Here is a 27257-nt window from a genome sequence, read left to right on the forward strand (position 1 = left end):
CAACACCGTTGGCCTCCCGAAAGGTATGGGATATGACAACTTTTTCAAATTTTTGAATAAGGTATTTGATCTCCTTGATTGTGGCCTCTATCGACCATGAGTTAGAACTTTTATTATTTAGGATATTAACAATATTTAAAGAGTCACCTTCCAACCATAAATTTGGACATCCCAAATCCACAGCAATTTTCATAGTATAAAGGGTAGTTGTTGCTTCAGCAATGTGACTATTAGTCCGGCCTATAGGGATTGCTATAGCATCTTTAACATTTCCCATATGATCTCTCAACACACCTCCACAACCCGCACTTCCCGGGTTGCCCTTAGCAGCACCATCAAAGTTTCCTTTAATCCAACCATTAGGGGGGGAACTCCAAGAGATGGTCAATCTTGGGTTGGTCAATCTTGGGTTATCAGTTTGAAGTTTAGGATTTTCAGAAAGCATTGGATTATCAATAGGAAAGGTTTGATCAGGGTTCTTCAGAGATCTGAAATTCTCCTTAAAAGCTCTGATAATATTCTGACCAAGCACCCATCCTGGAACCTCTCTGTTTCTAAAAATTCTATTATTTCTTTCTTTCCAAATACCCCAATTTTCCATAGGAATTGAACATCAGAATTCTTAGAAGGGCATTTCCAGCTATTAAAAGAAGATTCCACATTGTTTTGATGAACCCAGGTCAAGTTCCAATACGTTAGGATCTCAGTCTAGACTTGCTGGGTATAAGTGCAGTTCAAAAACAGGTGGTCTATATCTTCAAATCCATTCTTGCATAAAATACACCTATTCACCAAATTTATACCTCTTTTCTGCAAGTTATCAAGGGTCAGAATTTTATTTTGAAGCAAGACCCAAAAGAAGATGTTAATTTTGGGAATGAGACCCTTAGTCCAAGCCTGAGACCAAAAGGGAAGATTTTCCTTCTCCTTAGAAACAAAGAAAGACAAAACTTTGAATTGCCCACTAGGATCAGCATACCAAATAATCTTATCCTCAAAAGAAGGGTGGAGAGAAACAGCATTGAGAAATAATTGGATGTGATTGAAGCTTTGATCAATGTCCTTCAAGTTCACCCAAGAGTCGTTCTGCCAGTAATGACTAACAAGAGTGTCATATCTCTGCTTGCATAAGTCAACTTGTGTCATATCTTGAACATCTTCAATCAGGGGGTGATCCTTAAGCCAGACATCTTCCCAAAATCTCACCCTAATCCCATTACCAATTTTCCAAGAGCACCCTTCTCCAAGAATTTTCTTTGTTCCCTGCACAGCTCCCCATATGGAGGAAGGATGAATAACATCAGATGAAGAGAAGAAATCAGAAAGAGAAACAGAATTACGAAGGTACTTGTGTTTCCAAATGGTACTCCACTCTTTGTTTTCATGGAAAACACGCCATCCTTGTTTACCTAGAAGAGCTTTATTCATGCTTCTGATTTTCCGGATGCCCAAACCACCTTCCCTGACTGGTTTACAAACTTGGTCCCAAGCAATTAAAGGCATTCTCTTTTTTTCCTCTGAACCAGTCCATAAAAAATTCCTTTGAATTTTGTCAATAGCCTCAGAAAATTTAGTGGGGATTTTAAAAAGACTTAAAGCATAAGTTGGTATACTTTGGAGAGAGTATGAACCGGATGTTACACTTGTATACTCATAAATTTCCTTGCATACCTTTAGGCTTGTGTATGTTTTAGCATGCTTCTCTATGCATTGTCAAGTGTTTTCAATGTGTATTATGTGTGTGTCAGACGATTGCCGAATATGGAGAAAAGAGAAGGCCAAGTTTCTACTAAAATTTATCTACCTGTACTCGGCTCAAAGAGACAGTCCTACAAAAGCTTATTTTGATCTCTTAGTATATGCATGCTAATAAAATCATTGTGTTCCTCAATCTCTTCCATATCATGATGTCATGTGATGTCCCCTTCTGGCTACGGACTATCATTCTAGTTGTTGATTAGCCTATCATTGGACCCTTATAGGTTAATGCATGTGGATAATGGGGTCAGTTTGCACACAGGAGAATTTGGCTGTTCAGTGATTTGTCTTCCTCAGAGCTCAATGCCTTTGATTTGGGTTAGAGAGATGATTTAGACTTCTTTTTATGGGTTTTGCTATTTTTAGTAGTTTCTATTTTTAGCAAGTTCATTTGGTCACATGGGAAATAATTACGCAGACTCCCGTTTCAGATGGTATGGCTAGATTCTCAGTTTTGAGAGAGTTATTGCATTTCCAGCAGATTCCAGCATTAATTAATGATTAATGATTTAAAATTAAAGTTTAAATTAACTTTACATTAAATTATATAAGTATGGGTCTATTTCTCATCAAATGGGGCCAATTGATTGAGTTAAATGGAAGAGAAATATTTAATTGTGTTTCCTAAGTCTAAATTATTAAATACATTTAATGATTATTTTTCAAAGCATTTTAATGAAAGAAATTGCAGCTTTTCTTAGGAGGTGTGATTTGGGTTTTTGAAGGCTTATTTATGCTAGGAAAAGAAAGAAAAGGTATCCCATTGTTATTTGCCAATTTGATCATTGTGGTTTTGAGCTCTGAGAAGGGTTTATGTCTTTGCCATTGGAGAACGTAGTTTTTCTGTGTGTTCATCATGTTAACCAGTGAAATATCTGGTGAATTTGATAGTCAGAGGGAATCTCATTCAGAGGTTCTGAATGTGCTTCAACAGTGTGATCTTCAGCAGTAGGAAAGAAGAAGGAAGCGTTTTCATTTCAGAATAAAGAAGAATATATTGCAAGCTTGGATCATCAATAAGATTGGAGCTTCACCATTAAATTTCAGCTACAGGGATATTTAGTGCTAATTCCTAGAACCTGCCATTTTCATTTGTAAAAAGCAAGTCGTGTTTGCTGGTCTTAAGGTTTGAAACAGAAAATTGCATCCATCGCCAGTGAATACCAATTCATAGCAGCAGTTTAAGAGGAATCAGGTTCTTTATTGTTGTAACACTTACCTTTCACTAGTATTTCATAGAAAATCAATACAAAGTTGCAGCAGTTGTTTCATTTGTTTCATTTGCTTCAGAATTTCTGAAACTATATTATATTTGCTTTTTTTTCTTGAAACCCTTGAAAAATCAAAAAAATCAAAAAACTTGCAAAACAAAATTGAGACAAAAACAGCTACAGCAGAAGAGACCGGTTGAGGTTCTTACATGTAATAACATGCACTAGATTCCATCAATCTACCAGTTCCAAGTTGCTAGGCAAGGATCGTGGTTAGGCAGAATAGCGGTCCGGCAATGGTCTTGCCCATGGTGTGCTTGAGGGAGATAGATGTTGGGAGATCTTATCAGGATTATCATTAGCAACGTATTATTTATTCATTGTGATCAACTATATGGTCTCTTGTAAAGGAATTGTTTCCTTATGTATTGCCTAGAGTTGTCGAAAACTCCTATGTTCCTCCTTGGGCGCACATATCTCCATATCCATTTTGGAACGTATCCAATACTGTCCGGATACATGTCGAATATTGTACCCATGTCTACCTAGAAAAACTTGATTTTCCAACCGTGCCAAATACTGTAAGATTTGATTTTTTCAAAGATTTGACATAAATCTTCCCAAATTTTATTTTAAAAAAAACTTTATTAAAGATTTCTTTTTTAAAATAGTATAAACAAAACCTGCACCAAATGAGAAAGACAAATAAACTATTTTTCTATTTCAGCAACCCGTTTTTTGGGTTATCTTCTAATGCAACTCTACTATGTTAACATATTGTAAAGTGTTATGCAGCATTTATGTGTCAATATTGCGTTTGAAGTAATGAAAATCTCCTATAATAACTTTAAAAACTGTGTTAAACATATGAATACGTGTTATTTATTAATGTCGTGTCCAGCCATATCCATATTGGGGGTCTTAAAAAATGGCCGCATCCATACCCAATACTGTATCTGTATTTGTATCCGTATCCGTATCCATATCCATGCAACTTTGATATTGCCTAATCTTGGGGCTATTGTATCTAAACATTATGTCAAAACATATATCATGTCTCTATTCTTACATATATGATCAAATTACTTTAATGTGTGCTTAATTATATGTGAGATTATGTGAAATTATGTAATTTAATTTTTAATAATATGGGACTCCATACAGAAGGCTAAATCCTCCTTGTGCAATGATTTCTAAACTTTTGGTATAAGTCTTACTCCTTGGTAACTCTCACATTTGAATAAAAAGCAAGGCAACCTTCAAACCCCAAGAGTGAGGAAAAAAATGCTCTTCTTGGTGTTTTGCGCTTGTCAAATGACTTGCAAACACAAAATACCCTCATTTTAGGGCAAATGAATGCATTGGAAGGAAAGTATAGATTAAAGAATTTGGTTTTGGTTGAAACAGGCATTTTCTATCCTTCTAGACTGGGTAAGACTAGGTATGCCATGTGTACCACTTGGATGCCCAAGCAGAACCTTTCGCATACCCAAGGACATACTCAAACCAAAACCATACCAGTACACTAACCTGAATTTTACCAGCAGTATCCAGTAACAAGGTATTATCTGAAGTCCTTAACAATCTTTGATGGCCAAACAACCAGTGTAGGACTGCAAATCACATCATAATAGGAAACATTATAGCAAAGACATAAGCATCTTCACCATTGCTCTGATTCTACAACATTAAAATATAATGTATATCCAAGCTAAGATACAACAAAAAAGAATTTCAAGCAAGGTCTGGTGGCTGTAAACATAGAAACATATGTCATATAATTTATGGTTAGAGAACATAACTGGAAGTAGATATATGTTTATATTCAACATAAACCCTAAACCAAAGAAATAACTAAAATATATTCTGTTGATTAACCACTGGGCATTTCTCCAGTTTCACTTGAAGTTAAAGGCATAACCAATGTGCATTTGCTGGCTAATTTACTGAGACATTATCCTTGTATTCCTTTACAGCCTTATTTATTAAAACAATTCCTTGATTTTACCTGAGTTTGAAAAATTGGCCTCACGTGTTTTCATTTTCAACAGGACATGGCAAATTCACATTTAAACAGCAACCGAATTAAAGTAAGTACCTTTCTGCCAACTCAGTTAGTGATGAAATCTGTAAAACCAACACTCGAGCAGCAAGCTGTTCAGAATTTATACTGTGAGACAGATGACTGATTCAATACAAACTAAAATGAATTCACAAACTTGATAAGATTCTAAGATAATTGGAATACTGAAGACTGCAACATACATCCTGCAACATCCCTTCTTTGTGAAATATATTGGGAAACCTGGACTTCGCAATTTCCATCATCCTGTGACAAACATATGGTGACAGATATAAGCTAGGTAATACCATAGCTACTGCTACCGATCTTGGAAGTATGAACTATTAAAGGAAAAAGATCATGCACCTTCCTGAGTTAAATTTGTGTTCTGTGTCTATATAGACAACATTTCCATCAAGTCCTCCATGACTCTGTGGCAGTGCTGCCAGCACTGAAAGCATGAGGCAGAACTGTTAGGCATAAAAACCAAAATTAGATTTCTGCAAAATCAGTTGGCTCCATGCTGTCTAACAGATAATATTTTTATTTTGCTGCAAACTACAAAACAATATCTGATCTGTATTTGTGTTTGATGTTCCACTTTAATTCATGAGCACGATAATTGAAACAATAGCTCAACCAATGAAATACATGACTCATTATAGCATCATGCCACATTATGCAAAACATAATAATGAAAAAAAAAACATGCAAAGGATAAATCAGCATCTCATACCAATGTTGACTATCTACCAGACTACATCATCTAAATGCAATCTTTAAATATGAACAGCTCAAGGATTTCTAAATGAGTTTTCACATGGAGCATAGTCTTGCACTATTAACTCAAATGGCCCGTTGCTTTTGACTGGGAGTGATACTCACTCCACTTCTTATTTTTGTTATCCTTGCAGCCGTAGTATGCTACTGCGACTCACGTCTCTCTCCTCTGATCTACCTAATTCAGTGAAAAAGGAAATCTGAGGCACAACGGCCACAAACTATCTACCTTCACTCTGGATGGGCAACTATAGACCCAATGCATGAACTATTGATACAAACAAGTAGTTTCAGATACACATTCCCATAGACATGCTATAAAATGAACATGTAGGAAAGGCGCTAGCTTTTCTGCCTTGTCTCTGCTAGCTTATGACTCTATCTAGATGGTTTCAACACCACCTATTAATACCCCTACATTCGACATGTCCAATGTGAAAAAAAGGACTGAAGTTGTCTGCCAAGTCTGACTCTCCTCCTGTTGATGAAACCACTTACAGGCAACTAGTGGACAGTCTCACCTACCTCATTGCCACTAGACTTGATCTGCTACATTTCATGCTTCATGACAGCCCCCAAGGCTGATAATTGGATAGCACCGAAGCATGTGCTGAGTTATGTGTGATGGAACTCTAAATTTTTGCAAAATTTTGAGTCCCAAATGTCATGACAAGGGGAGAATCTTCATATATGCTAAGTGTAATCCTCGTCTTCAAGTGTGTCATAATTACAATTATTCAGTTCCAGTTGTATTGTGCATATTGGAACTATTGTTCAGGAAATTTGTTGAACCTGGAAACATATTCAGGACATGAACTGATTATGACTGGATAATATTCACAAACAAGAAAGTGTTTTGATCATAACAAGATAGCAGTGTAAATGTATATATCATTCACTTTTACCCATTGAGAAATTAGTATCAGGGTTGCAGGTTCAGATTGTTCAAGAAGTTATGACCAGAGGATACTTATATTGGACTCCATGATTAAATTAAATGAAGTGATAATACTGGTGTAATAAGAGTGAACAGACAGTGATCCAGAGGTTTTATTAAGACAATCATTCTATTAGTTCCAGTCTGATCATGCACTTCCTAATCTCCAGAAATGCATAAAAGATCTGGAGGAAGAAAGAAACTCTGTTGTGATTGAGGAAGAAGATAAATTAAAAGATTATTACTCTCTTCCGGAAGAGTTAAGGAAGAAACAGGGGTTTATAATAAATTTGTACAAGTGGTTGGGTTCTATACAATATGCTCTTACATGTCTTTGTCTTACAAGATACCAAAAATTTCAGCAGTGAGAAAGCCACATGAAATTGTATGTCAAAATATCAAGATTATCATTGCTGTGTCAACATCAATACTCCTTAAGTGGATGCTGTTAGGGCTTGAACAAAGATCCACAAAGTTCATATAGAAGCGGAAAGAAGACAGAGGTTGAGTGATGCCCATCCTGCTCTCCTAATACAGCAACGGTGAAAGGAATTTGGAAGGAAAGAATGAAAGACGCCCATCAGAAACCTTCCATATGAATAAACATTTCAGACTCGAAGGAATTCTGACAACCCTTCATACACGTGGGCGATGGCAAAGGGATCCACGAACCATATTTATGCATTGGAAATAACAGTTTCAATAATACAAAATCTAACAATATTTTGTGTATCACAGGTTTGAGCATGGAGTCGATAGAATATCCCTAGCGTTAGGGCTTCTCCTCCTATATGGTTATCTGCAAGGAAAAGCCCTATATGTATGAAGAAATGTTCCACCATCATGATTCAATGTCATTCATAGCATCAAAACACCTGCACCTTGATATTATTCAGAATGAAGTTGAAGAAAAGCAAACGTAAGGAGAGAAGCCCGCACAGATCAAAGATTTGAAACAACTCTACATATTTGATCGAATATATCATTGTTGAGAGTGAAAGGCAATATGGTTATCAAACCGCCAATTACTTATTTTGTGATCAATTATTTGTTATGAAAAGGTGTGGTGCTTGAGAAGCAACCGACACCCATCAGCCTTCTATAAATATGAGATGTAAAACTAGGAGGACATATTCATATTAAAAAAATTTACATATCTCATGCACACTTTGATATATTATATTTTCATTGGTAAAGGAATGAACAATTGAACAAAGCTCGTGGATTTGAATTATTGGCTGAATTTTATGCAGTTTGGATAGATTCGCAGTAGATAGATCATCTGTAAGGAGTGTCTTTATTGCGATTTTATTTCCAACATATTTATTTTTTAAATTTTGGAGTTGAAATATTATTAAGTTGTCTCTCATAATTATTTTTAAAATTCTATAAATATTTTAATCTTCGGACAAGTGAACTAGGTCATTATTGCATTTTAAACTTGATAAGCATAAACATTATGAAATATTTAAATTTCCATATTTATGTCTAGTTTGTCTCCACATCACAGGAGTTAAAGTGTATCCTAGACTAGTTTAAAATTGCATTCGTATAATTGATCCGTCACATCTAGATTATTAATTTGTTTATAGTTTAAGTACATTGAATTTTATAAAGTTGTACGTGTCAACTTATAATATTGACCTTGATTGCCCATTTAATTAAGCACTGGTCTTTATATTACTCTTGATGTATAATCCATATGCTGGCAATTGTTTCATTTCTTTCCATTGAGGAATTAATAGATTCATTTGTTGTGTTCATTCTTTATTTAAAACATTATCGCATTAATTTATTAATTCATAATTTTCAAGTTTAAAGCTTTTCCATAATTCTTGCCGTTAAGAAAACTTTCAATACATTTGCGTTCTAATCAATCTGCTATAAGCGTCTTGGATCTAAGTGTTTTGTCCAGGATCAAGTACACCCACCTTAGTTTTGCAGAGCCAAAAGCGCAGGGATTTGGATAGCATTGATCAATCCCGTCAACTTGGCCTTAACCGGTTGGATATCCCAGCATCAGGCAAGGCTCGTAGGTTTCCAATCTACGGTTTTGGGAACCGACAAATTGGCGACTTCACTAAGGAACGTTGCAAAAATAAACCCTAAGAGTTTCTAATTGTAGACCAGTAAGAGTTAGAATTCTATTTTATTTATTAAAGTATTTTGATAAATTTTAAAATTCTAAATTTATAAGTTTTTTACAGTACATTTAATTTCCTTGAAGATTTCAATCTCTCATAATTATTTTATAAATCTTAAATTGCATTATGAAGATTTGATCTTGTAGAAGCATTGTATGTTTTTCTTTAAGCTTTTTTTGCAGATTCGATCTTTGGTGAGGTATACTCTGTTGGAAGGAAGAACTCAGATTCTTGAAGATTGTGGCGACTCTATTGTGTACTGATTGGTACTTCAACAAAATAAGTACCTGAATCATTAGCGACTCTACTGAGGGAGAAGACTCAAAAGGAAGTGCTATATAGTTTTTTCAAATTCATCAATCATTTCAGAGAAAGCCTTTTATTCCAGATGGCATAAGACCATTGGATTTCAGCAATTTTGATTATGAACCTAGCAAGTTATCTCCAAAACTTTCACAACTAGTACCAAAGTTCCATGGAGAATGGAATGAATCGGCAAATTTGACATTTGGATGCATTCTATACATTTATAGAAGATTATGAGATTTGTGCGGAAGATCAAGTGATGAAGTTGTTTGCCAGAGCATTAAAGAACGATGCGAGACAAGCATATAAATCATTAACCAGAGAGTGTATCTCATCTTGGAAGGAGTTTGAACAATGGGTCTTATATGAATTTCATGATGCGGACCATGAAGAAGAGATGTGTTATGAACAATATGAAGATCAGAATTGCATCATGGAAGAGGATCCTGACATGTCTCCAGTTGATGCTTTTTTCAATATAGAAAGATATGAAGGCGAGACTTCAGCACATTTGTTTTTGAGAATGATGAACACTTATCATGAGATTCCACCAAGCTTTAGGCCTCCTTACAAGGAACTTCTAAACAAAATTCTTGAGTTGAGAATCTCACCAAAGGACCCTAATATGAAGCTTCTTCTTCAGATATGGGATCAAGCTATTAAAGATGAAGCAAAAGATACTAAAGTAAAGCAAGAACATAATGATGTTTCAGATTCAAATGTAGAAGAAATTGAAGAAGAATTCGATCATGATAAGACCGGTAAGGAATTAGATTGTGAAGAAAATGGAAATGATGAGGATTCTCTTAGTGTGGATGAGATTTTGACCTTGCTAGATATGAAATATCAAAAGTATGTTGAAAAGGGTAGTCAAATTTTTTTTCCCATATACAAAGAAAAGAAAACTAATAAGACAATAAATGTGCCCTATGATAGATTCATTGAACAGGAAAATTCATTCATTTTGTCAAATCCATATTACTTTAACAAGAAAGAAGCCAATGAACAAGAAGGATCATACACTTCTCAGAAAGATGATATATTTGTTGAAGATGTGCATTGTGGTCTAAGTATAGAAATGGATCAATTTGGATACAATTTCAAAGAATTTTCAGATCCCATATATGATGAATTAGCGCATGGGAATGAAGAATTTAGCTCTTATACAATTATGGATCTTGAGGAAAATGCGAACATTTGTGAAGAGGAAGAAAGTACATCTAAGACAACATATGAACATGAAGAGGTTTCAGATCAAGGTTTTCATAAAGATATGCCTGAGGTAACTACTTTCTTAAATTCATTGTTTGAAGAAGATCTTTTATGCAATCAAATATATCAGCATTATGACGAAGATGACATACCTAAAGATTTTGAAGTTAATACAATTCATGGTATGCATGCACAAGGCGAAATATTTTTCAGTTCATCCTATGAGCCAAAATTATATCAGATATATGAGGATGAGATGAAATCAGACAAGCACAATGAGGAGAGTGTGTTGAACTTGAAACATAGTTCTGAAATTTTTTCAAGTGTCATATCCACTCAAAGTCTTGATCAAACTGAACGTGAAATATTTTCAAAATCTTTTTCTGAAGAAAATCAGCATTTGGAGTATAAAGATCGAGCAAATTGTTTGCTAGATGATGTCGAAGAAGAGAAAGTTGATCTAGATATTAGTACGACTGATTACATACATACGAACCTTCCATTCAGCAAAGATCACAATACACATAATGACTTCTCAACAGTAAAACAAAAGTCAAGTACCAAGGATTGCATTGATGAAGCACAATCAGTAAATATTGCTCATAAAAGTGATACATGTGATACAGGTATAAATTATAAGCGGCATGCTTAGGTAAGTATTCCTAGATACTCTATGATAATATTTGTTGAGAATATGCTTAAGGAAATACTTTTAAGTTTTTGTCATATTTCTTTTGAAGATTTTTCTTTTATATATACTAATCAAATCAATGAAGTAAGAGATCAAATGTTAGGATTCAATGACACTGAAATTTATTTATTTTCAAGTGATCTTGTTGATAAAGAAATGGTAAGATTCAAGTCAAGACAAGTGATGAATGAAATGCACATATTATGTAATGATTGTTTTCTAACACTTGTTAATGGATCAGATTTTATAAAGGAACAATATAATACCATATTCAGCAGGTTCAAAGTGTTACACAATCAGAATCGGGTGTTCAATAGAGGAAAGAAGTATTGTTCACTTTTTGGGGGGACTAGGGCCACCCAATTTCACCTTGCATCATGCTAAGCATGGATGTTCAGTCTGCTCCTCCAGAGATAACTGGAATCTCATTATGTCCACAAGGGACTATTGATGCGAGTTTTGTATCACTTACATAACATATTAGTAATTGGACATCCGATACAAAGTATCAAACATACAATTCCTCTCTTGAAAAGTTATTGCTCATGGGATATGAGAACAACTCCAATGTTCCTTACACTTGTGGATACTCACTCAATTTTATCAATGTGATTCGCTAGTAATCACATAGGCAACCTTACGCAAATTGTTGAGGATGACTTGGACTTTGATGAGATGATGGAGATGGTGTTTCGGTGTGAATGCTAGATGATGTAGATGGGAAAGTGATGGTGGTGGAGGGTGAATGGTTTTTATGACTGGTGTTTCTCTAACTCTCTCCTCCTAAGTTCTAAGTCCTAAATTACTTGCTATCCTACTCCTACTCTTGTGAATGGAAGACTAGCAAATGGACTGGGATCGAACCTAATGAAAGTTAACTAGCGGCCTCACTTCCACAGGTGCAATGATTCAAAGAAAAAATGAACTAGTTTGCCACACAAGGCTTCCCAACAAGCCACTAGGATGCTAGTGGTCTAGTATTGATCCCTATCAAACACCTACTACTGCTACCATACAACTATCCATCTACTTTACTCTTAGCAACTTGAAATGAAATTTGCTTCAACAACTTGAAAAGAAATCTACTCTAACTTTTTGGAAGTAGAAACCATGCAATAATACCAAAGGCCCTTAATCACCATGCAAGTCACAACAATGAGAAAGAAATAGCGAATTTTGGTATTATCTTATGCCACAATTTTCTCTGACCCTTACAAATGAGAGCAAATGGCCTCATATAGAGGCCAAAATGTACAACCAATGGTAGAGATAAAGAGGCAAAACCGACGATCCAGATTGAATCCCAAAAACCGGCCAATGAGAAGATGCCACCTCATCAATGGACCAATGAAAAAAGTGTAAAAGTGGCAACCAATGAGAAGGCACCAAAATGACAGCCAATCAGAAATAGACACTTGTCCTATTCTAGAAGAAAGAGGAATTGCCACTTGGGCTTGCATTAAATGATCTTCTAATATGATTCTCCCCTTTTCTTTTGTTCTTTTAGCTAAGGCGATGAACCTAACTAGCCTTTCGTTGACTTCCTCTATAGGAGGACAAGGTATATAGTTCATCTCGAGTTCAGCTAATTTCACCATGTTGCTTGCTACTTGTAATGTCTTCTCATGATCTTTCTCAGAGTCCTTTGCAAATCCAATAAAAGCATTTAGGTAGGAAAGGGTGTTCAAAAATTTCTTCTTGATGGCAACCTTTCCTAGCTCATCCAATCTCAATCCAAGTCTTGTCTCATTGATAGCCTCTTCTCTGATGTCTTCAAAATCAAGCGCCATCCCGATGTCGCTCATCATGGTTGAAATGGAAGTGTCGACACTTGGGTTGTGTTGTGCAACCGCCTTCTGTATATCTTCTTTGCCAAGGGGGATTGTCCTTCCTTTAGTCTATCATTTACTTGTATCATGTTCATTGTACCGACATTCGTATCGGTTATTTGCTTCATTTTCAAGAAAGGTGTTTTGGGCATCATATCTTCTTTGTCTTTCTTAGTGTTTGTCCCCTTAAGATTCTTGTTTGTACTAACATCCTCCATCTCATCGCCCTATTACGGGATGGTAAAGTGGTGGACAATTAGACTAGCAGAACCAAGGGAGGCAATCCTTAGACTAAAACGAAAGAAGGAAGTCAACTTAAAGACCCCTTTCAACTTTAAATGATTTGAAGTTACCTTTAGCTGCATCATGTCTACTGTACCGACATTGGTATCGGTTATTCGCCTCATTTTCGAGAAGAAAGTTGTTTTGGGCATCATATCCTCTTTGTCTTTCTTAATGTTTGTTCCCTTAGAGTTCTTGCTTGCACTAACATCTACCAACTCATTGCCTTATTACGGGATGGAAAAGTGGTGGATAATAAATGCAAAAAGAACCAAGGGAGACAATCCTTAGACAAGAACGAAAGAAGGAAGTCAACTTAAGGACCCCTTTCAACTCTAAATGATTAAAAGTCACCTCCACCAATAGCCCGATCTTTCTTTTGGAACCTGGGATCAAACTTGAGAATTTCATATTTACCCTCTTGCAAATCAGAATTTCAAACTCTTGAAACTTGAAAAAATTGCCAAATATAGAAGAAGTTTTAGATCTGCCCCTTAGATAATTCATCAAACATGGAAATTCTGCCCAAGCATGGAAAAATTGCCAAAAATAATGCCAATCTGCCCTCTCAAAAATCGCCCAAGGAGGAAGAAAAAACTGCCCTTGCAAGAAAAAAAATCGCCCAAGGAAGGAGAAAATCTGCCTTGCAAAATCGCCAAAACAAGAAGAAGATCTGGTCTTGCAAAATCGCTCACACCATGGAGAAAAAAAATGAGAAGTGAGGAGAAAATGGGAGAGAGGCCTCCTCTTATACCCAATTTTCTACTCCTTCCAAGCTGGCCAACTCGGACCCTGGGAGCAAGAAAAATAATAATTAATACAAAATTATGGCCCACAATTAAATACTTAGCTAAAAATTAATTTTGCCAAAATGAAAATTGTCTTTTTAAATTGTCAATTAGTTCCAAATTGCAAAAAGAAATTAAATAATGCCTTGGGGGTGTTAAATATTTCTATTTAATGAGGATTTAGTAATTAATACGTCATTAAAATTGGATTTTGGCTAACCAAAAGCCATTTTTCAATATTAAATTACCAATTTCATTAAAGGCAAAAAGTTTTCAAGGCAATTTTAGTGTATTAAAGACAATTTTTTGCAATTTTTTATCCAAATTGATTTTGCTATTCCATTTAGAATTTTTTTTTTTTTTACAAAAACAAAATTACCTCTAGAGTCTAAAATCGATTTTGTAATTTGGCCTCATTTCTACAAAATTAATTTTTTCACCAAAAAAAAATTTAAGATTTTCCAAAACTCAATTCTAACAAAATTTTCTTTTTGAAAATTATTCAAATTTACACAGTTATATCCGGATTTTCAAAAGAAAATGTCTAAGTACAAATTTACAATTTTATCCTGCCAAGCGTTGCCTCTTGAATTTTGTCCGGCTTAAGGATGAAATGGGTTGCTCTGGAAAATCAACCGAAACCGGGTGAAAATAAGCTAAGTCTCTCCCACTAGCCTGAAGATGTCTAAGACTCAAAATTCAAAAAAAAAACAAAATTGTTGGACAAATCTAAGAATTTGCCAAGGCGATTAAAAAAAGGGGGGTCCCCAAAAATTTTGGGGCAATGGTGTGATAACCTCACAACAAGGACATATGTCCTCAGCAAGAACCATTGATGGAACTCTAAATTTTTGCAAAATTTAGAATCCCAAATGTCATGACAAGGGGAGAATCTTCATATTCACCAAGTGTAATCCTCGTCTTCAAGTGTGCCATACTTACAATTATTCAGTTACAGTTGTATTATGCATATTGGAACTATTGTTCAAGAAATTTGTTGAACCTGGAAACATATTTAGGACATGAACTGATTATGACTGGATAATATTCACGAACAAGAAAGTGTTTTGATCATAACAGGATACTAGTGTAAATGTATATATCATTCACTTTTACCCATTTAGAAATTAGTATTAGGGTTGCAGGTTCAAATTGTTCAAAAAGTTATGACTAGAGGATACTTGTATTGGACTCCATGATTAAATTAAATGAAGTGATAATACTAGTGTAATAAGAGTGAACAGAGGTTTTATTAAGACAATCATTCTATTAGTTCCAATTTGATCATGCACTTCCTAATCTCCAGAAATACATAAATGATCTAGAGGAAGAAAGAAACTCTGTTGTGATTGAGGAAGAAGATAAATTAAAAGATTATTACTCTCTTCTGGAAGAGTTCAGGAAGAAACAGAGGTTTATAATAAATTTGTACAAGTGGTCGGGTTCTATACAATATGCTCTTACATGTCTTTGTCTTACAAGATACCAAAAATTTCAGCAGTGAGAAAGCCACATGAAATCGTATGTCAAAATATCAAGATTATCATGGTTGTGTCAATATCAATACTCCTTAAGTGGACGTTGTTAGGGCTTGAACAAAGATCCATGAAGTTCATATAGAGGCAAAAAGAAGACAGAGGTTGAGTGATGCCCATCCTACTCTCCTAATACAGCAATGGTGAAAAGAATTCGAAAGGAAAGAATGAAAGACGCCCATCAGAAGCTTTCCATATGAATAAACATTTCAGACTCGAAGGAAATCTAACAACCCTTCATACACGTGGGCAATGGCAAAGGGATCCATGAACCATATTTATGCATTGGAAATAACAATTTCAATAATACAAAATCTAACAATATTTTGTGTATCGCAGGTTTGAGTGTGGAGTCGATAGAACATCCCCAGCGTTAAAGGCTTCTGCTCCAATACAGTTATCTACAAGGAAAAGCCCTATATGCATGAAGAAAAGTTCTACCATCATGATTCAGTGTCATTCACGGCATCAAAACACCTGCACCTTGATATTGTTCAGAATGAAGTTGACGAAAAGCAAACGTAAGGAGAGATCAAAGATTTAAAACGACTCCACACATTTGATCAAATATTTCATTGTTGAGAGTAAAAGGCAATATGGTTATCAAACCGTCGATTACTTTTTCTATAATTATTTTGTGATCAATTATTTGTTATGAAAAGGAGTGGTGCTTGAGAAGCAACTGACACCCTTTAGCCTTCTATAAATATGAGATGTAAAACCAGGAGGACATATTCATATTAAAAAAATTTACATATCTTATGCACACCTTGATATATTATATTTTTTGTTGGTAAAAGAATGAGCGATTGAACAAAGCTCGTGGATTTGAGTTATTGGGTGAATTTTATGCGGTCCAGATAGATTCGTGGTAGATGGATCATCTGTAAGGAGTGTCTTTATTGCGATTTTATTTCCAACTAATTATTTATTTTTTAAATTTTGGAGTTGAAATATTATTAAGTTGTGTACGTTATAATTATTTTTTAAATTCTATAAATATTTTAATGTTCGGACAAGTAGATTGGGTCATTATTGTATTTTAAACTTTATAAACATAAATATTGTGAAATATTTAAATTTTCGTATTTATGTCTAGTTTGTCTCCATATCACAGGAGTTAAAGTGCATCCTAGAGTAGTTTAAAATTGCCTTTGTATAATTGATCACGTTTGGATTATTAATTTGTTTATAGTTTAAGTACATTGAACTTTATAAAGTTGTTTGTGTCAACTTATAATATTGACTCTGATTAACCATTTAATTAAGCACTAGTCTTTATAATACTCTTGATTCATAATCCATATACTAGCAATTGTTTCATTTCTTTCCATTGAGGAATTAATCTATTCATTTGCTATGTTCATTCTTTATTTAAAACATTATCACATTAATTTATTAGTTCATAATTTCAAGTTTAAAGTTTTTCTATAATTCTTGTCATTAAGAAAACTTTCAATACATTCGCATTCTAATCAATCTACTATAAGCGTCTTAGATCTAAGTGTTTTGTCCAAGATCAGGTACACCCGCCTTGGTTTTGCAGAGCCAAAAGCACAGGGGATTTGGATCGCATCGATCAATCCCGTCAAATTGGCCTTAACCAATTGGATATCCCAGCATTAGGCAAGGCTCGTAGGATTCCAATCTGCGGTTTTGGGAACCAACAATGTGAAGGGCACCTCTATTTATAGACTTATTTACACTTGGAGTCATGATTCGAGACTCAATGGGCTCAGAGATTCAAATTGGGAAGGTTTGGTTGATCATACGACATCAACTTCTGGATATGTGTTTGATTTGGAATCTAGTGCAGTCACCTAGACTAATAAGAAGCATCACACAGTCTCACTCTCCTCCATAGAAGCAAAGTATTGTGGAGCTGTTTAGGCAACTTGTGAGGCATTTTGGCTGTTGGATTCCTACGGAAATGCAGTTGTCTCAAATAGGCCTAACCCCCTTGCTCTCTAATAATTAGGGAGTACTCAAACTTGCCAAGAACCCGGCCTTCCATGAAAGAACCAAACACGTGGACATTCATCGTCATTACACTGGGTAGTTGAGTGGCCCCCTCTTTTAGATGAAACGGCTAAGGACAAGAAACTTGAGCTAGAAGACCACCGAAAGTCATGGACCCAAAAGGGTTGCACCATCATGACATATGGTTGAACAAATAGGAAGAAAATAACACCTAAATTTCTTGTTTCCTGTGGAGGTGATTGATCATTCTACTTCCCTACATGCATTGTGATTGAATATTTTAAATTTTGAATTGTTGATTGATCCATGATAATTAATTATTTTGCTCTATTTAAATTTTGTATGATCCACCATATCTTAAAATCTATTGAGGAATTCATACAAGAGGTGGGGGAAGAATGTAATGTTCCAATTTTTGGCAAGTCCGTGCAGTTGATGGAGTTAGCTCATCATAGTGACCCTCATGAGCTGACAGGGTGTTTTGGGGATCTCAATTGTGCACTTACTATTTTTAGTAAGTCCATTATTGGCAATTGCTATTTTTGGCAATGTAGTGGGTGGCTTGGCAGTTGCTCATCACCTGCAGTAAATCAGGTTAATAATTGCATGAGCTCATTTATTCAATAATTATTAAATTGCATTATTATAATGATATTTATATTATTGTATAATGTCATTAAGAGATATTTCTAAAAAAATTGTTGGAAAGTTTCTAGTGCTGAGTTCTTTTGGGAAACTTCCACAATCTCTGAAGTGGAGTTTTTTAGGAAACTTTGGCCAACGAAAGATTATAAATGATAGCTCATTTCATTGGGAAAGGCACACTTGAATATATATTTGCTTTTGTTGCCTTTGTCGCTTTGTCCCTAAGTTTTGAATTGTGAACCTTTGCTGATGTATAAGGGTTCTGAGTTCTAAAGATTGTTTGACATCACTGCTGATTTATAGTGGTTTCATTAGTTAAATCTCCTATGTATGATTTTCTATGATTGCGGCGATTGGATTTATAATTCTGAGAAATTCTGAGTTTTGGAATTTGTTCTAGTAATTTCATTTGCGAATTGTGTTGTTGTATACAATTTGTTGAGTCTCCTATTGTATCCCTATAGCTAAGGAGAGATAGCTGAGGACATCTCTAACTGTGATAATTAGAGCTAACTGGCATTTACGAATTCTACTTGTGATGAGTGATTTGTTCTAAGGACGGCATATTGGTGTGGCGGCGATTTGTGAATCAGTAATGTGTTTAGGGGACAGCGTTGCATACTAGGAACTATAGACATTTAATTGCAGACCTGTGTCCATTCTCCTAGCTACTGGAAGTAGAACTGTTACTTGCAGCTGCACTTCAAGAGGCCACACAATCACATAGAGCACCAGTATTTAAGATGGGCCTGCAATTCCATTACGGGTGCTGAACTGAGTCTGAAGGAAGGTGTGAAATTCATTTTTGGAGAGCACCATAATCTGCGGTTGCCATTTGGTAATGAAGGGCCAGCGTAATAATAAAGAGGGCAAGTTGGTGGGACGGCTAGCCAAAACACTTGCATTTCCAGGTGCCATTAAAAAATAATTTGTTCTTTGATTGATGTTTGTTCAAATAAAATGCGTGGTGTATCTTGTCCATCATAGTCTGATTTCCTATATTTCCAATGTAAATTTCTTGAAGTTTATATCTACAAAAGGAAAAATACAGAAAATTATAAAACTTTTATAGGAATTGCAAAAAACATTAAGTAGTACAAAGTGGAAGCCAGGTTGGGGTTTTTACAAAGAAAATGTGGTATAGGTGGTGACACATAATGTAGCAAGTTATGTTGCTGTAGGGTAAACTTTTAAGTTTTAACTTTTCAAATTTTGAAAATTTGATGGAGAGACATCTATAAATTTATTTGAACCTTTCTTTAACATATCTAAATTTCTAACTAATTTAAAAATGCTGCAGGTGAACTTTTGATGGAGAGGCACACCAAAAAAAAATTGATATCCATGTACGGCTCATTGCCTTGACATCATTTTGGAGGATATTAGTAAGCTTGAATGGGTCAAACATGCCTTGAAAGGGCCAAGAAGATCTTCAAGTTTATCTGCAACCATGTATCAGTCCTTAGCATAATGAGGCAATACACAAGGCAATAGGAATTGGCTCACTCTGGTATCATGAGGCTTGTCTTAAATTTCCTCACACTGAAATCCTTGTTGACATCAAGGGGAGATTTGAGGCACATGTTTGTTTGGTTGGAGTGGACTTCCTCTTCTTTTGCTACAACAACTATAGGGATAGATGCAACAAATTGCATTTTTTATAGGGCTGGTTTTTAAACCCCTTCTCAAGAAACTTTGGAGGCAAATTTATTACAATTTAACATTTAGAATTTACTTGTCTAATAATTTAGTTTAACTTTTAATTTATATGCATATTTTTATTTGTTTTGCAACTTTGCAATTTTTGCTTACTTTATATTTAATTTGTGACTTTACTAGTTTTTTTACATTATATGGATGTCACTAAGCCCCTCATAGTTCTCCTACAAGTTGTTGATGGGGAGAAACCCTCTATGAGCTACATATATGAGGGCATGGATAGGGCCATGGAAACCATGAAATCTAGGTATGCAGGAGTGGAGGTGAAGAATGGCCCCATTTGAGAGATCATTAATAGGAGATGGAAAAGCCATCTTCACGGGTCCATCCATGTAGTAGCTTATTACCTCAATCTAGCATTTTGTTTCTGTCCTGACTTCAAGGCGGATGAGGAGGTTCTTACTGGCCTATATACAATGATGCAAAAGATTTATAGTGATGGCACAGCCTCACCTACAATCATTGAGCTGGATAAATATAATAATCAAGAAAGGGTGATTTTCTCAAGCAAGATATGCACAAATGCTCTGACAGAATTCAGTCAAGTAAATATATATTCTTAAGTTTATGGCTTATAAGTTATGCATTTTAATTTTTGGTTTTGTAATTTAGCCTTACAGTTGTACTTGTAAATAAGACTAACCTTTTTTCTTTTCCTTATTTTAGATAGATGGCAGCAAATATTTAAGCCCTCAACCCCTAATCTTCAAAAAATTGCTATCCATATTTTGACTCAGCCAGATAGCGCTTCTAGATATGAGCACAATTGATCAATGTTTAAGCACATCCACTCAAAGAGGCGGAATAGGTTGTTTGTGGAGAGGTTGAATGACCTTGTCTTTGTTCATTACAACCTCCATCTTAAGACCAGACAGATTTTGGACACTGACTCTCTTCAGTCACTCTAGAGGAGATCAATCTACAATCAAGGTGGCTCACCAAGGCTACCAATCCAGTCTTTACTGAGGAGGACCATAACTGGGTTCACAAAGTAGATATAGAGGCTGAGGTTGTGGCTATGGCAGAGGAGGATAGAGCATGTTTCAATGCATGCCAACGCATTGTTGATGTTGATCATGAGTCCACCTAATAGGTGGGGGCTCTGGATACTCAACCCTCTAGGACCTACCTTAGACACCGTTGTAGAAGGAAGACAAGATACTCAGAGGCTGAGGCTGAAACTAAGGATGAGAATGAGACTTGAGCTAGAACCTAAGTAGATAGACTTGTTTTTTGTTTATAGTGTTACTGCTTACACTTTACAGTTACACATACGTGTTTCATGGAACTTTTGATGTCATTGGTTTCATGGATTATACATACATTTATGATTTGAAAATATATAGATAGATAGATAGATTATATAGGTATATATATGTCATATGATTCTATGTTTTCTATTTCCTTCAGCTATAATTTACATTTTACATATGTGATGGATTTATCATTTATGTTCCTTGTTTATGTATGTTAGCTTCTATTTGATGATGTTATAGTGTCTTTAAGTTATATTCAATAAAAAGTGCATTAAACAAGTTTTAAACCGTTAAAAATCTCTAAATTTCAAGGGTTTTTCATTTTGCCAAGTCGTTGGCGAGTCATAGCCGATCACGAGTCGAGTTGGCCTTGCCAAATCTGAGCCGAGTTTGAGTTTGGGAACTTTGATATACATACATACATACATGTGTATATATATATATATAAATATATATAGAATCACTGTGGGTAATTTGTGTCATTCAACAGACTTGAGAATGATTCATCTCAAAATAGCTAGCAGACCTCAAATCATCTCTACTATTCATTGATGTGTCAGAACCAAATTGGTAACTATTCATTATCAATGAGATCACTAGCCCCAAATAAGCATTAATGAATGTTTACAGACTTTGATGTTTATTTGTTGACTGGCTTTCAGTTGGTAACTCGGTTGATCAATTTATGACTGTATCTCAATGAAAACACCCAAGTTATTTATCTCAAACAGATCAGGAGAGGTATTTCAGTTATTGACATAAAATAGAACAAAGAAAAAACATTTTCTCGATCATATATCTCTTCAATACATGTTACTTTCTAAATTGTGAATTATTGAATCTCCAAGTTTAGCAAAAAAAAGTTTCCAGTCAAATAAAAAGAAAAGAGGTAAATGAATATAAGAAATCTGTTAATTAAGGGCTGAATGCAGTTCAACATTTTTTCTGAGATCCTGAAGGCCAAATCCCCAATCCCGATCAATGACCATTTGCAGTATTACTGTATTGAATGACGCAATGCTTTTATAAAACACAATGACTGCAAAGAGATAAATTTTATGAAGCATTGCTAGCTTATAATTTTTAGCCAGCAAACATATTAATTAAAGAAAATCAGCCTACTTTCTACATATATTTTCAGCACTCACATACTTGTGTTTTACCACTTCCAGCTGGAGCAACCACTTCTGTCACTGCACCAAAAGGAACACCTCCACATAGAGCATTATCCAGACCACTTAAATGTGTTTGAAAATGGCCATGTAGTGGCTCATTCATGATGTGATCCTTCATGACTGAAAGAACCTGTAAATCAAATACCAGCAAGTCTTATTTAATTTATGTCAAAGCATGGCCCTAATGTCTTCCCATACAATCTATGTCTTGTGTGCATTGCAGAATATCAAGCATACTTCTGACACTAAAATGAATAAAATAACCCTTCAAAATTCTTCTATTCCATCATGCATGGTTGAGAGTAAACTTAGACTATGAAAACAGTAATGTGCAAATATCATTATTTTCCCTGATACTTCAGAAAAAAAATGCGAAGTGATGCTATATACGGCACCCAACACGTTAGCAGACGCCTCTGGCTCTGTAACAACAACAGTTAAATGAAAATCCCTTGATCAGACAAATAATTTGTATTGCATACTTACAGTACGGCAAGGTGGGCATGCAATTTCACTAATTTGAGTTACTGCTGCAGATACTGCATCTAGTGACACATCTAATAGCTCCATCAATTCCAACTCTGATTTACACAGGGCATCCTGCATCTTTCATATGCTTTATAAGAAAGGAATTGAATATAACTTTATGGCAGTATTGTCAGTATTCATTTTTTGTATATCAAAGGAAACCCTCAATTCACATGACTAGCTACATACTCGTCAAACTAATTGATCTACCCATTGCTCATCGTTGTATAAATCAAGAAAAATTATAAAGCATGTGCAAGAATTAGAGGTTTGAAATTTGACAGCCAAATGGTGAAACATCAAACCAAGATTTCCACTAAGTACAAGATAGCAAAGTCTAAGAGAAACAATACTACATTCAGAAAAAGAGTCAATAATCTACCAAGACATAACTGAACTATATAGTGTGCCATGTTTAGTGGTGATTTAGGGCCATTGCCTTGATGATGACTTGGATTAAATTTCAATAATTTTTGGGCATGCTCCCAAGGAATATGAACATCTTGGACATGGCTTTTAAGAACAAAGGTGCTCCAAGATTGAATTCCATGCATTCAATTTAAAACAAAGTCCTCGTCATGTTCATGGGCTATGTAATGTCCCCAATTTTGGCGAGTCTTTGCAGTTGGCTAAGTCAATTCATCATTGCAACCCTCATGAGTTGGCAATGAGATTTGAGGATCTCCAATGTTGAGGCTTACAGAGATTGTAATGTTTTGTTGGTCCCGTGTGCCTGATAGTAGTTACCTGTTGCTCCTGTGTACCTAATAGCAATTACCCATTGGTCCCCTGTGCCTGATGGCTAGTTACCCATTGGTCCCATGCGCCTGATGACCAACTACCCGTTGGTGCCGTGTGCTTGATGGCCAGCTACCCGTTGGTCCCATGTGCCTGATGGCCAATTACCTGTTGGTCCCATATGCCTGATGGCCAGTTACCCATTGGTCCCGTGTGCCTGATAGGCAGTTACCTAATGGTTGTACAGTATAGCTAAATGGAGTGAACAGTGATGTACAAACTGTTTGGGGGTGGGCCGTATGGTAGCTTGGAATGGAGTACGAAGGGTGGTGTTGATTGGTCGTATGGTAACCTAGAGAGCCGTATGGTACGGTGATGTTGTTGTACGGACAGAGATGGTTGTACGGTATGGTAATGTTGTAGCACAGATAGAGATGGTCGTATGGAATGGTAATGTTGCAGCACGGGCAGATGCGCTACATGTTGCGCCAAACCAAAGGTAGCAGATGGTGTACGAATAGAAGGTGGATTCAGTCTTGAAACCATAAACAAACTCATAGTCTCAAATACATCAAATGAAAGCCAAACAAGAATGGAGATTGAACATGAATATCCTAAATTGATATTTGCAATAAGATGGTGCTCCAATTTTCCAAATCCGAGTGAAGTATTACATGCAACAGAATAGAGTAAGGGTTGAATCCCACCGAAACCGAACAAACCAAGTAGGAAAAATCTTTCACTTCCAAAATGACAAACAAAAGAGAATCCCAATGGGAATTTGCAATACAAAAGAAATAATCCAAATCGCATACCTACGACTACCTACAAGCCATGCTTAAATAGCCGTCGGGGAAAACGTTTCTAAGGGTGTACAAAGAGAGTCGATGACAACACTTACCAATGGAAACTAAAATTAAAATAGGTCCAAGATATATTAAATCAATCAAACCACAAATACAAATATTAACTTGGGCCCCATATTAATTAATTAAAGTAACTAATTAAAGGTCCTTTTATTATATTATTTAAATTCTGGGACCTATTAATTAATTAATTTAATTTAATTATTACATTAAAAATTTGGGACCTTCTAGAGATTGGCAAGGGGAAAGGCCCAAGATGTTGATGGGCTTCAACTTGAGCACATCTAAAATGGGGCAGCGATATCCTGGCACCTCATTTATATCACATCTTCAATAATGTCAATAAGAAGGGTTTCCTGAAAATTGGAGAACTAGCATGGTGATTCCTCTCCACTAAAGTGGAGACATAAATGACCCATCAAACTATCGTACTATTATGATTAATCCCCTGCTAGGGAAGCTTTTTGGTAGCATGGTCGAACACAAAATCAGCAAATGGGCTGAATCGAAAGGTAAAAGGGCTAAAGGACAAGCTGGTTTCAAAACAAAGCATCCCATTGTTGATCATGGGGTTATAGTCTGATTCTTGGTTGAAAAAATATGGAATACAGAGGGTGCAAAGGCTTTTTGCTGCTTTGTTGACTTCAATACGGTGCCACGAAACAAACTATCATTTACAATGGAAGAACTGAAACTTCCTATTAATATTAGAGCTACAACACATAGACTATATGGGCAGGTCATAGCTAAAATCAGAACCACGGATGGGATGTTAGGAGAATGTCCAGACAAGAACACTGAGGATGGGGTTCAACTAGCTAGTTATGTGATAATATTACTCCTATATGCAAATGACCTCATTTTAATTCCTAAAACAGTTAAAGGTCTGAAGGAAGACTTGAAGGCGCTTGATACCTTCTACTATTTGGCTGGGATGCGAGTGAACACTAAAAAAAACCAAAGTGATGATTTTCTCTTTGAATAGAAACAAGAAGCAACCAAACAATTTCCTTTTTTATGGCAGTCCATTGGAGATTGTAGACGAGTACAAGTATCTTGAAATCAACTTCCATAACAAACTCAGCTGCAAAACATGTAGAGCAAAAAGAATTCAGGGGGGGCTGGAAAGCACTATATTCTTTACAAAATAAATGTAGGAATGCAGAATTCTGGGGTTGGAAAACCAAAAAGATGCTCTTCGATTTGTTGGTTACCTCGAGGATCCTTTATGTATGTGAGAGCTGGGGCAGGAAGATGTCAGATCAGAATTAAAGACAAATAGAAAGAATCTAAAAGCATTTAATCATCTGCAATCTCAAAATTAAAACCACAGTTCCTTACAAAATCTTATTGACAGAAACATGCATATTACTTTTAGAGATGGAAACCATGGCCCAGTTATTATGTTATTTAAAGAAAACTCAAAGAATGGAGAATCAGCGATGACCTAAATTGATTATAGAGAAAAGACTCGACGAAAGAAAGAAGACATGGATGAAACAAAATGTCAAATGGATGAAAAAATGGAATTAGTATGCTGGAATGCCCAGATAACAATGAGGGAAAAAAAAAGTCGTGAATGAAAAGTTCACGAGTCTCAAATCCCAACTCCAGCCAATATTCTAAGCTCAGGAAATAGATTGTGCTGATATGCATAGCCATTAGTGTGATTGTCAAAAAGTAAGTGTTCGTAATGGGTCACAGAAGCAAAATCAATGCTCAAAGGTTTTGCTGCTACCTACTCTTATCGGAGGCAATTTCGTGAGAAGAAATCCAAGAAGACATTGTTTGCTTCATTTTGCAAGTTGATTTCTTTACGATACTCTGTGTAGTCTTAAACCCCTTTATGCTCTCGGAAACACTTCCAAATGAAATGTCAGCGCTCCATATTGTGCAGGAGTATATCCGTGATTTAGAGTAAATTATGTGATCAAAACGTCTTTTTAATACTGGCACTGTACGAAATGCGACATTGCACTCGCTATTCTGCAAAGTTTTGGTACTTCAAACCTGACCAGGCATGACCAAAGAAAGGGCAGTAAGGAAATTGTAGTCTTCCTAGCAAGTATAAGGTTTGATTACAACCAGAAGAAGACATTATTCCCCTGCTACAGCATTCCTTATTCAAGAAACTGACTCACCGATTCAAACTTGATTTATACATCAGGAAAATTCAAGTTCTCTGTCAATATGCGATCACTAATTTTTTAAATAAATTAGCCAGACATTGCTCCATTCCCTTGATTTAAGAAGGAAATGTATAATGCCAAATACCTGGGCAGTGAGAATGTTGCGAGCCGCAAAGATATGATGGATAGAAGAATGAAGTCCCATTCTACTTATCAACTTTCCTGACATGTTTGTGACCTTGTAAGCTAGTTGCTTCAATTTGAATAGTAAAATATAAAGAAGCGTTCGGTTATTTTAACATTTTCTTCTCTGTCCTCCAGGATTTTCTTTCAAACTTTGTCAACCACAATTAATCGTTAGTCTAGGTGTATCTGGAGTCCAATTTCTACATCAAAGTTACCCTTCCGCTGGTACGTGAGCTCTCGTATTTATGATGGCTATGGTGAATATAAAGCTTGTCAACTCCATAAAGATGAATATCTCTATGGCCCCGTTTGGTTGCTGGAAGATGAGGGTCAAAACCATCAGAGGTAAAATCAGATTTTGCAAAAAAACTTTGGTGTTTGGTTGGTTAAAATTATAATCTGGTTTTCAATTTCATCTTCTAATTTTGGTCAAAAATTGGAAGAAGTTTCTTCCAACAAAAAGGTGGAATTCGAAATTAAAATCAGGTTTTGAATTTTAT

At 35.6% G+C, this 27257-nt stretch overlaps 1 protein-coding gene across 7 annotated transcripts in view; it reads right to left on the reverse strand.

Moving 5' to 3' along the window:
- Positions 1–27022, reverse strand: part of RAD51B (DNA repair (Rad51) family protein) — a 198286-nt gene extending 171264 nt beyond the window's left edge. The window contains exons 1-7 of one of the 7 annotated variants that reach the window (XM_089828906.1): positions 26717–26873; positions 26185–26452; positions 22797–22910; positions 22288–22440; positions 5398–5501; positions 5235–5298; positions 5068–5123 (exon numbers count right to left, since the gene is read on the reverse strand). In XM_089828906.1, the coding sequence (XP_089685032.1) occupies positions 5068–5123; positions 5235–5298; positions 5398–5501; positions 22288–22440; positions 22797–22880 (461 nt within the window). In that variant the 5' untranslated portion in view covers positions 22881–22910; positions 26185–26452; positions 26717–26873. Of the gene's footprint in view, positions 1–5067; positions 5124–5234; positions 5299–5397; positions 5502–22287; positions 22441–22796; positions 22911–26180; positions 26453–26583 lie in introns of all 7 variants that reach the window. The other 6 variants (XM_089828909.1, XM_089828913.1, XM_089828919.1 and 3 more) reach the window with 6 other exon arrangements.
- Positions 27023–27257: the final 235 nt, after the last annotated feature.

The sequence above is a fragment of the Cupressus sempervirens genome, chromosome 1, assembly GCF_028749045.1.
Source record: "Cupressus sempervirens isolate cs-2001-9-10 chromosome 1, ASM2874904v1, whole genome shotgun sequence".
NCBI classification, from domain to species: Eukaryota; Viridiplantae; Streptophyta; class Pinopsida; order Cupressales; family Cupressaceae; genus Cupressus; species Cupressus sempervirens.